This window comes from Rutidosis leptorrhynchoides, chromosome 3 (genome assembly GCF_046630445.1).
Source record: "Rutidosis leptorrhynchoides isolate AG116_Rl617_1_P2 chromosome 3, CSIRO_AGI_Rlap_v1, whole genome shotgun sequence".
In the NCBI taxonomy this organism is placed as follows: domain Eukaryota; kingdom Viridiplantae; phylum Streptophyta; class Magnoliopsida; order Asterales; family Asteraceae; genus Rutidosis; species Rutidosis leptorrhynchoides.
Genome location: NC_092335.1, coordinates 569,334,773 through 569,347,047, shown reverse-complemented (window position 1 = coordinate 569,347,047; position 12,275 = coordinate 569,334,773). Strand labels below are relative to the sequence as shown.

General features: G+C 32.3%; 1 protein-coding gene across 1 annotated transcript; it reads right to left on the bottom strand.

Annotated features, from left to right (window-relative positions):
* Positions 1-5,205: 5,205 nt before the first annotated feature.
* Positions 5,206-11,000, bottom strand: LOC139898632 (mitochondrial uncoupling protein 2-like). Its single transcript, XM_071881385.1, has 9 exons — positions 10,784-11,000; positions 9,463-9,681; positions 9,243-9,321; positions 8,230-8,363; positions 7,811-7,909; positions 7,624-7,728; positions 7,041-7,118; positions 6,445-6,531; positions 5,206-5,505 (listed from the first exon to the last, which is right to left on the bottom strand). Exons 1-9 carry the CDS (start codon positions 10,862-10,864, stop codon positions 5,485-5,487), a joined length of 903 nt encoding a protein of 300 aa, XP_071737486.1. The 5' UTR covers positions 10,865-11,000; the 3' UTR covers positions 5,206-5,484.
* Between the last annotated feature and the right edge of the window lie 1,275 nt (positions 11,001-12,275).

Here is a 12,275-nt window from a genome sequence, read left to right as displayed (position 1 = left end):
GTTGCTTGTTCAACGCTTTCCTTTACAACCGGACGGTAGTTTGCCGAAAGGTAATATACGGAACAAGTAAACTGGACGTGTTGCTTTCCAAATACAAGGTTAGCAAGTGGGTGACACAAAACCGCAAGTTTTGAGCTAAAATTTTCAAATCTGAAACCCACCAAACCCACAAAAATATTTTGCAAACACCGGTAAAGGGTTATTCCGGAAAACTTATCTAGGGTAAAAACTAGATTTCAAAAGATCAAATGTTTTCATAAAGATCCGATTTCCTTAATGGATCTAAATTTTTATAGTCATGTGGGACTGTAAACCATATCGTTACTACCATTGTTTATACCGCCATATAGAAATCACTGATGTACAAAGTGTGAAGAATAAAGAAGTGATTCTAGTATTTCAAGACAATATTGCTTGAGGACAAGCAACGCTCAAGTGTGGGAATATTTGATAATGCTAAAAACGAACATATATTTCATAGCATTATTCCTCAAGAAAGACAAGCTTTTAGTTGCAATGGTTCTATTTACAAGTGATATTCGTTTAAATAATAAAAGGTGAAGACAAAAGACAGATTCGACGAATTGAAGACGCAAACGACCAAAAAGCTCAATAGTACAAAAGACAATCAAAAAGGTTCCAATTATTGATAAGAAACGTCTCGAAATCACAAGAGTACAAGATTCAAAACGCAAAGTACAAGATATTAAATTGTACGCGAGGACGTTCGAAAATCCGGAACCGGGACCAGAGTCAACTCTTAACGCTCGACGCAACGGACTAAAAATTACAAGTTAACTATGTATATAAATATAATATAATATATAATTAATTATATTAATTATATATATATTATATATAAATTAAAAACCGTCGGCAGCATGAAACTCCAAGGGTGTGAGCTGTAAATATCTCTCCGCGACTCGCGGAGTTTGATGGGCATTTTGCCGCGAGTCGCGGAGCCCCAAATTTCAAGTCTGGCTATAAAGCCAACCGAATTCTGATCAAAAATCATCATCATTTTTTCTTCTCATTCATACGAAGTAATATATATTTATATTTATAATTTATATTTTAATTTTAATTATAATTCTAATAATAAGGGTATGTTAGCGAATGTTGTAAGGGTGTAAGTCGAAATTCTGTCCGTGTAACGCTACGCTATTTTTAATCATTGTAAGTTATGTTCAACCTTTTTATATTAATGTCTCGTAGCTAAGTTATTATTATGCTTATTTAAAACGAAGTAATCATGATGTTGGGCTAATTACTAAAATTGGGTAATTGGGCTTTGTACCATAATTGGGGTTTGGATAAAAGAACGACACTTGTGGAAACTAGACTATGGGCTATTAATGGGCTTTATATTTGTTTAACTAAATGAAAGTTTGTTAATGTTAATATAAAGATTTACAATTGGGCGTCCCTATAAATTACCATATACACTCGATCGGACACGATGGGCGGGGTATTTATATGTACGAATAATCGTTCATTTAACCGGACACGGGAATGGATTAATAGCCACTAGAATAATTAAAACAGGGGTGAAATTACATTCAAGGGTAATTGGTGTAATTGTTAACAAAGTAGTAAAACCTTGGTTTACACGCAGTCGATAACCTGGTGTATTCATTAAACAAAGTATTAAAACCTTGTTACAATTCGAATCCCCAATTAGTTGGAATATTTATCTTCGGGTATAATAATAATTTGACAAGGACACTTGCAATTTATATTTATGACTGATGGACTGTTATGGACAAAAACCAGACGGACATATTGAATAATCCAGGACAAAGGACAATTAACCCATGGGCATAAAACTAAAATCAACACGTCAAACATCATGATTACGGAAGTTTAAATAAGTATAATTCTTTTATTTCATATTTTATTTCCTTTATTTTATTTTATCGCACTTTTAATTATCGTACTTTTTAATTATCGCAATTTAATTTTATCGCATTTTTATTATTCGCAATTTCATTATCGTTATCTACTTTACGCTTTAATTTAAAGTCTTGTATTTATTTTATATTTTACATTAGGTTTTAACTGCGACTAAAGTTTTAAAATCGACAAACCGGTCATTAAACGGTAAAAATCCCCCTTTATAATAATAATATCACTTATATATATATTTGTATTTTTATAAAAGTAAACTAATATAGCGTTGAGCTTTGTTTAAAGATTTCCCTGTGGAACGAACCGGACTTACTAAAAACTACACTACTGTACGATTAGGTACACTGCCTATAAGTGTTGTAGCAAGGTTTAAGTATATCCATTCTATAAATAAATAAATATCTTGTGTAAAATTGTATCGTATTTAATAGTATTTTCTAGTAAAATAATAACTATTTTATATACACCTCTGCTTTAACATCAAAGTCGTACTACTCTTAGACGTGACGCTTTTAAATTATGGAAAAAAGCTAAAAATGATATAATTGAAGGTTTTCGAACATATAAACATAAAGTTTCTATAACTTGTGATGTTTGGACCGCACCACACGGAACGGCAAATTCTTATTTAGCCGTTACCGCTCATTGGTTCCATCCCGATTCGTGGTTATTAATGAAACGGACTATCGCTTTTAAATTATTTGCTTATCCGCATAATGGTAATAATTTAAGAAAAATTATACAAGACACTTTGACTGAATATAATTTAATCGATAAAGTTTTTACTATTTCGCTAGATAATGCTTCTAATAATACTAGTGCCATGGATATGTTAAAAATACGAATGCAACCGGTTTTAAATGGTGCGTTTATACATACACGTTGTGTTGCTCATATTATAAACTTGGCCGTTCAAGATTGTTTAACTTATTGTAGTTCGTTAAAAGATAAATTTAGAAAATTATTAGTAACGATATATCGTACGAGCAACGAACGACATAAAAACTATAAAAATTTTGTTAAAAATTGTAATGGCACTTGGTTAGGTCCTTATTTTGATAATAATACTAGGTGGAATTCTACTTGTCTTATGTTTGAAAATATATTACGACAAAAAGAAACTTTAATCGGTTTTAATAATAGACTAATTAGAAAGGGATATTCCGAACCGATTGATAACGACGAATGGGATGACTTGGAAGCATTAACAAATTTTTTACAAGTTTTTAAAGAGGCAACGACAAAAGTTTCGGGTGTTTATTACCCAACTAGCTCACTAGTTTTACAACAACTTTATATAATGACGGAAAAAATTAACGAATTTGCGAACTCAAATAATCGTATTTTTAGACAAACCGTTTTTCACATAAGAAAAAAACTAAAAAAATATTTTGGAACAATACCCAAAGTTTTTTTATTTGCGGCCGCTGTTGACCCGAAAATCAATTTTAGTGGGGTGGAACTTTTGATGACAACAATATATCAAAATTTGGATTGTATTCATGGTCCCGAAGACGCCGAACCCAACTATATAAACAACCAAATATTCGCATTTAATGACACCTTTGAGCAATTATTTTCAATTTATGCAACAACTTATGGTCGACAATCAAACCCAATTGTTGACCAATTTGAGAGCGGATCATCTTCTCGAAGGGCCCGAGACCTTAATATTACTCTTTTTAACCAATTACGTGAAGACGCTTCAAAACGTGCCCGAACATCGGCACCCACAAGCGAGTTGGGAAATTACAAAATTGGAAACTTTGCACTAAACATGAATCCCGAACAATTTCACAACTTTGATGTTTTGGCTTGGTGGAAAACAAAAGAAGACACCTATCCAATATTATCCGCTATGGTTCGTGACTTATTAGCCGTTCAAGCCTCAACCGTAGCTTCCGAATCGGCTTTTTCTCTTAGCGGTCGAATTATTTCGGAAAGAAGGTCAAGACTTACCCCCCAAGCCGTGGAAGTATGCGTATGTTTGAAGGATTATTTGGACGGGGTAGATAGGATACAAGATCAAACGTCATTAGAATGTCCGTTAGATAATGACGTTGAAGATTTTATAGAGATGGAAGAAATAGAAGCGGGATTATCACCTTCATCAACCGAAGGAAATACCGAGACCGAAGTGGAGGAAGGTGAATATGATCCCATTAACATGGAAGAATATATTGCAAATTACCAACGAACATTTGCGGTTGATGACCCCGAATTTGAAGCAAGTGAAGACTATTTCGAACGACGAAGGCAAGACGAGTAGTCGAGTAATGTATAATGGGTGATGGCAATGCCGAAGCTCAATATACTTTGCTCGTAATACATTATCGGGTGATGGCCATGCCGAAGCTCGAATAATGTATTAACTTTTGTATACTTATAGTTGTAACTTGTATCGTTCAAATAAATGTATTGTTATTGTTATTTATATTATCTTTAGTGGTTAATCATTTGAATAAAAATGTTGTTGTATTATTTATAATTGTTGTAGCGTTATATATTTTGTTTATATTGATTATATTATTGTTGTTCAAAAGTTATAAAAATCGAACCGGTAAAAATATAACCAGTAAAAAACAAAATCCGACAAAGATCTTAGTCCGAAAAAAATCCGGTCGAGATCCGAAAAAAATCCGATTCCGAAAAAAAATCCGAAAAAAAACCGACCCCGAGAACCGGATCCGGAACCGGAACTGGATCCGGAAAAATCCGGATTTTTTTTGTCCGGTTTTTTTAAATCCGGATCCGGTCCGGATCCGGTTTTTGTGCACCTATAGCAACGCGCGGTCGAAATTTTTTCTAGTTGAGATACAAATAATAGCATTCGATTGGATCCCGTGTTCAAATAGATTGGCAAGCTTGGCTCACAGACCCTGGATTCTACGTCTCTTAGCTGGTAAAACGAAGACCTGCAACCATTCTTTCTGCCCAATTATGTGCATAGTCCTTTCGAGCCAAATGCTGCTGTTCGTGTCTAATGATGTAATTTGTTGTTTATTTTTTTTTTTTATCATGTTGTGTGATGGTACTGGAAATTACATACAGTACCCACCGAGTAGGTTTGTGATGCATGGCAAAAATCATGCTTGTATTCTGCATATGTAATGGGAGGTTATATTAATAAAAATATTTTCTAGCTTTAGAAAAAAAAAGGTTAGGATTTGGATTTCGGTTCTTTATTGTCTAATTCCGGTTTAAATTCAGCTCAGGCGGATGCATATGCATATGTAAGACTTCAACAAGACTATTATTATAACTCACGGAATGTTTATCACTTCGTGTTACGTCTTTAGATTGTGGAACTTGCTAAAAATACAACATATATATAAGTATAAAACTCACTTTCTCAAAGGAGCAGTAAGTAATAACGTTCTTAGTTTTGAATTCCATCACCTATGAATCGTAAAATCATATATCATATACTACGTAATAATATTATACGATGACTTGAAATCGTGCATGTCTTTGACAGGAGGCAACTAGGACTAAAAGATTACCTCAACTGTCACCAAAGAATGCTACTATAATAATTATAGAACAACGAGAAGAGATCCCGGGAATTTAAACTCCTCAATAGAATAATCTTTTGACCTGTCACAAAGATCATAAGCAACAATCAGTGTTACTCGGGCTATAAATATGCTCTTAAAAGAAGGGCTTGGCCTATGTTGTAGATAGAATTATACCTGGCAAACGGGTCAAAACGGTTTTGGGTTAAAATGGGTAATGGGTCAAAAGGGTAAAAATTTTAAAAGGGCTCAAATGAGTCAGGTTGAGTCGGTTTGGATAACAGGTTGAAACGAGTAATGGGTCAACTAGGTCCAAACAGGTCATATACATTTACTTATACATTTGGTTTTTTACATTTATTATATTGATTTAGTTATTATTAATATTAATATTAATATTAATATTTATTATATATAAGAAAGTATTAATATAATATACATAATAATTGATGCAACCATTAATGCTTTCAGAAATGATTGACGGATGAACCTTGGTATGTTCGACCCATTTAACCCATTCACAAGGCCCATTAAACCTGTCTATATTTATTGAACTTTAATATTTGATACCTATTTGACTCGTTCTTTTATATTTTGTATAAGACCCAATAGGTTGAAGAAAAAACTCATTGGACCTTTTTTTTTAAGTTTTGATTTACATTGTCAGGCCTAATTTTTTTTTCAAGACCCGTTTGACCCAAATTGAGAGTATGGTTCTCAATTGCCAGGTGTAGATAGAATGATGGATAGTAGTAATAAGGGGCCTTTTTCGTTTTAAAAAACACCAAGTTACTCACAGTAGTTGCCAATCTATTTTGAGATGAAACAACATATTCTTAAAGGTCTAATTAGAGCTGAGACTGCACATTTTTCAGGCACAATGGTGAAACCAGGTTAAAGTTAAGCAATATCATTATCGAAATCTGCTAGATAAGTATAAGTACCATCATCAAAAAAGGAAAGTTTGTTTTATTCTTATTCTTACACTAGTAATATAAAAAATTTAGAGATGGATTCTTACCTGCTCAAGTGTTAAAAACATTATAACGTTCCAGGATCCTAGCCGACCAAAATTTGGGAGGAATCCTTTGTAAAACGCAAGGGCTCCCTGCAAATCATGAAGCAGAATTAATCACTAATATGTTATTTTATGCATATTGTTCATCAAACGTGTTACTCATGTTTAAACATACAAAAGATGCCAACATGTTTCAAAGGGATAAATTAGTCATTACAACACGGGGAGTAATTGCTTGTACCAAATGATAACCAGATGTCTATGAAGACGTGGGATTTTGGTTAATGCAAAGGTTCATGTTGTGTAGGTCAATGTGTTTGTTTTCAATAATTGTAATGTTGTGAGAGTTGGTTCATGTAGTCATGTATGTTGATTTTGTTTGAATGCTTGTTTGGGAACGTTGTTCATTTATCGTTTCAAGTAGATCGAAGGATCTATTCAAACAAATCGTTAGGATTTGTGTCACCTGTAATTCTCTTTAAATCCTTGGATCTATTCAATTTAAATTTACCCAAAAAAAATTGTCTCGCTAATGTCAAGAAATATGCGCAATGAACTTATTGCATGCTAAATTTAAATCATGTATAAAGAGAGTGTACCTCAACATTTAAGGTTTTAACCATACAATCGACAGTGCTTTTATAGATTGAAGAATCTCCCATCATTCTAGACTTAACCTGGAAATGCAATTGACAATTAGAGGACAGATAAAGAACATTAGACAATTAAATTTACGTACAAAAAGTAGAAATGGTACGGAGCAGGTAACGAGTCCAAACGTATTCGAATTGAACAGGTTATGTTTTAGCATGTGTAAAACCAGACAGAATCAGGTTGGATCGTAAATTGCCCAAATTTAATTTATCCATTATACCATATGCTCCCCTGAATATGTTTATTCAAGAAACCTTGTGTATATATATACAACCAATGTCCAAATTTAACACACACACACACACGCATAAGGACCCTCCGCCTTTAAAATTCAAAATGGGAATATATCTTTTACATTCCTAATTAATTTATCAATAATAATAATAATATGTAGTAGTAAAATTGCTATCAATTTGAAGTTAAGTTGTTAGCAGTAAAATTCACACTGTGTCTTTCCACAAATCTAATGTGTATGAATTATGAATTATGATGTCATAAACCCATTTAGCGCAAACATGACAATTTTACCACGTCAACAGGTGAACCAATCAACACTGCAAAAAAACCAGCACCTAAACCCGCGAGTAGATGAGTGAATATGTTGTCTGTGAACCCTGGAATGCTCAAAATGCTCTACAAAGTAAAACAAATTAAAAGAGTAAGATGTAGAATTACAAACAAAGTTATCATTTTTGAGTAAATATATGAGATGGACCTGTTTCACTTGATCATAGCTAGCGAGTTCTGCCGCATTAATAATAGCATTTCTAGCTATATTAGGACCCAGACCAGTCCAGAGTGCCACTAGTCCTTCCTGATTATGATGTATAAGTAGATGAAACAGTAAATAAACTAAGTAGAAGTGGCAATTGCAGCCCATTTATATATGAACGGGTCAACCAAGGTCACAGTTAAACAGTAAAAAGGTATATCTTCATGGGAATGGGTCGAAAGTAGTACATAGTGTTATTTTAATTCATAATAGACATAAAAGACACACAAGATGTTGTTAAGAATTTGATATTTTTTGACCCAAATCCAACTTGACCCATCGACCGACTCCCCCGACCCACCCATTTGTCTACATCTAGCTGAGGAAATATATAATGTTGATCACAAGCTTAAGAAACTTACTTCCTTCAGTATAGTGTAATAAGCATTGAGAGCACCAGTGTAGCGGCGGGGTGCTCCATGTGGCAATTTACCTTCTGCTTGAAGCCGGACTTTAACTAAATCGGTTGGATTAGCCAATGAAATTGCGATGGCACCTGTTCGATGAGATATACGCTAATTACGGGTCATTTTATCCATAAAATCGAAGAATAGACCTCTATTGGTTTATCTGTTTAATTTGGTTGGACATATTGGAATTAAGATCAACCATCACAAGATGGCCTAACGGTTGGCCTCCTAATATCCTCACAATTCTCAGTTCAAACCTCACTATAAGCACATCTTGAGGCGGCCAGGTCAGAAACGGTCATAGGATAGGATATCTGGGTAGACCATGTACATCTAAGTAAAATTACTCGTCCTTCCCCGGTGACATGCACACGGAGTACCTCACTCATTTACCCGTTTACATTTTTTTATTGAAATTAATAGTGTTTCTTTTCGGTCAAAATCGAGTGTGTGTAAAAAGGTTCAATACATAAGCTATACAAAGTTAGAAAATAATAACATTCGAAGTTTCAAACATCGTGTTATGGGCAGATTTTACACATAAGATAATAATTATACTCTGTGTATGATATACAATGATAGTATTGATACAAATATTATTCCTTGTTTGGAATGGTAGAATGGAAAATCCCACACATTCTGAGAATTCTCATTTTTCAAACAGCAACTAATTCCACATACAATTTATCAGACAGTTCAACCCAACAATCATATATATATATATATATATATATATATATATATATATATATATATATATATATATATATATATATATATATATTGTAGTCCAAATCCCACATTTGCGTATTACATGTTAATTACCAGATATTAACAGCACCCATTAAGCGTGTCGTGCGGTTACCAAGGTAGTAACTTGCATCAATTTTGTAATTGAAAATCAGTCCAAGATAATTTCAAAGAATCAAAGCCAATAATGTAGGAAGAAATTACAAACAACACACCTGTAATCAAAGCAGCAACGATTTTCTGGAAGAGTGAAATGTCACTGAGGATGATGCCGCCAGCACAAAAGGCCTTGACCTGTACAATAAAAATCTCAGATGTAATACACTAAGAGTTGCTGAGGCACACTAGATCAGCACATGAAGGTGAAGCCTATATATCCAGGATCAATGAATCACCAGATAACCTCATAACCTAAAAAACCGATGATATACTTACAGGCTCATACAAACTGATCCTTAAGCCTCCGTATATAAACTGACGATGTAATCCAGGTACAATACCTTTCCAAAGTGCAAATAAACCTTCTTCTTTGGCTATAGTAGCAATCGTACCTAAAACACCCTTGTACTTAGCTGCATCGCCTTCTTCTCCCATCCCAGCTCTCTTTTGGAGTTGAAGTCGAACTTTAGCAGTGTCTAGAGGGATTGTACATAACTGCAAAAGGCAATAACTATGGCGTACATTACAACATTTACTTAACCAAGTTTTGAGAAATTGTATAAGTTCTGTCCATTTTAGTAAAAGATGGGCTAGCAGCTTGATCAAGTGTTCCAAGCGAATCTGGTAATTTAGGTCACAGATCCAACAATATAGCATGTAGCAAACTTTGGGCAACTATCAACAAGTTCAACCAATATGACATATTTCCTTTTTTATCTTAACTTTTCGATTTGACCATATTGAATTAACCACAACCCAAAACTACCTATTCAATAGTAAACGGGTTGAAATTGCCCCCTCTAGTTTTACCTTTTAGGGTACAGTTTCTAGATCTACAGAAATTAATCAAAGAAATACTTCTCTTACACGTATGAAGCTAGTAACTATCATTGTCCACCGAAAAAATAAAAATAAAAATAAAAAAGATAACCTTCTGCCTCTCAAAAAGGGACACGTCTAAAGATTATATAAACAGTGCAAAATTTTCATGTAAAAGATCATTATCATAACCTAATAAAACTCCTTTTTGAGTTGGATCTATTATGACTTTTTATTAAGCCATGGATTTAAGTACTAAAGAACAACATTAATTTCCTTTATATATAATTCTTACCAAAAATATACCATTCCATTAGTCAACTCATAATTAATAGTACTCCAACATTTTAGAGATCCAAGACCACACACATATTCTTACACCTATGATTTCGATTAATCTTCAAATTTAGTCTATGTAGATCTTAACAAAAGTATATTTTAATTATACATCAATCGAAAATAACTCCATGAAAATTGAATTGTTATTTAACTGAATTACATAACTACACTACGCATATGCTTATTTAGATTCAGCATAAATTTAAATGACCTTGATCATACATTCATACCAAATGTTAATTATCTTATATAATTTATTATTATGATTATGATGATATGTTCAATCCTATCACATTCCTCGACATAAACACAAATTACAGATGCAGAATTACACACATTCAAAAATTCACAAATCAAATATTAGTGAGGAAACAGTTTACACTGTAATAGGAGTATAATTGAGTTGAATACTTATAAAAGTAGATGAACTGAAATGAACCTCAGCAAAACAAGCGGCAAATGCGCTGCAAAAAAAGGTAGCGGCGAAGGAGATGTCAGTGCGATGGCTGAGATCCGTCATAATTGGGTAGGATCAAAGTGAAATCCGATTAGGTTAACGTTGAATTGAAGGAAATTGATTGTGAATCTACTCTCCTTCATTTATTGTGGACGGATTTCAGGGAACGGTGGTTGTAGTTGTTAATTTACGCACTGTAGAAGTGTACAATTTAAGTACTACGAATTGCTGGGTGTATTTTTTTATTAATTTTTTTAAATTTAATATTGTTGTATTTTTATTAGTTTATAACTTTATACGGAGTACTTTTTTATACGTACTACTTTTCCGTTTTCTCAATTTATTTATATTTATATTTATATTTATATTTATATTTATATTTGTATTTATATTTATATTTATATTTATACTTGTACTTATTCTATTACTATTACTATCTATACATCTATCTATACATTATTATAAAGCGCGTGTCAATAATCCTACGTGTCAATTTCTCAATTAATCTGAATTAAATAATACTACGTGTCATTTTCTTAATTAAACTGAATTAAATAATCTTACATATCATTTTTTAATTAAACTAAATTAAATAAAAATAACTCCCTAAAATAGCTTCATATATTATAGGTATGTAATTTTCCTTTATTTTATTTATAGTTCACTAACTCAATAAGATCTACGGTGTATCTATTACTCGTAATATATGTAGATCAATCACATATGAAACCTTTTAAAGAAAAGGTAACTTTATATTTGTAAATAAATTTAGTTAAAAGACTCATAGTTTATCAATTGATATTAATCAATATCAAACGAATTTATATTTTAATTATTATTCATTAAATTTAATATTTTCATAATTAAAGATTACTATATTTATATATTTAAATAAATAATATGTCATGTAAATAATTTGATAATCAATACGTTAGTATTCAACACTAATGTTTGCGATTCAAATGTTATTAATAAAAAATGGTTTCTTAATTTTAATTGTATTATACATTTGATAAATATCAATACTAACTTATCGAATATTAATTTATACAACTGACGTGCAATGCACGGGCTCACGTTAGTATTTAATACCAACGCTTTCGATAAATAAATTATTAGTAATAAATGATTTTGTCGTTGTAATTGTATAATACATTTAATAAAATATCAATACGAACGTTATCGAATACTAATTTGTACAATTGCCGTGCAACGCACGGGCTCATAAAACTAGTTAGTATATATACTAAAGATGAAAGTCGAATGATATATACTAAAGATGAAAGTTGAATGGTGCATTCTTATTGGTCGGCCACTATTCATCAACAGTGGTCGACCACTATTCACCTTTTATTTTTATTTTTTGATTCCTATTAACCGATCACTATTCATCTTTTTAATTTTTTTTTGCTTATTATGTCTTTATCATTTGGGGAAAATTGATAGGATAGTATACATGAATACATACGCTCGC

Excerpts from the sequence above, each read along its gene's own strand:
- LOC139898632 (XM_071881385.1), bottom strand. The coding sequence starts at position 10,864 with ATGACGGATCTCAGCCATCGCACTGACATCTCCTTCGCCGCTACCTTT. Across the intron at positions 7,729-7,810 it reads GCTATGATCAAGTGAAACAG|AGCATTTTGAGCATTCCAGG; the intron begins GTCCATCTCATA and ends TTTACTTTGTAG. Across the intron at positions 7,119-7,623 it reads TTGGTTCACCTGTTGACGTG|GTTAAGTCTAGAATGATGGG; the intron begins GTAAAATTGTCA and ends TTGCATTTCCAG.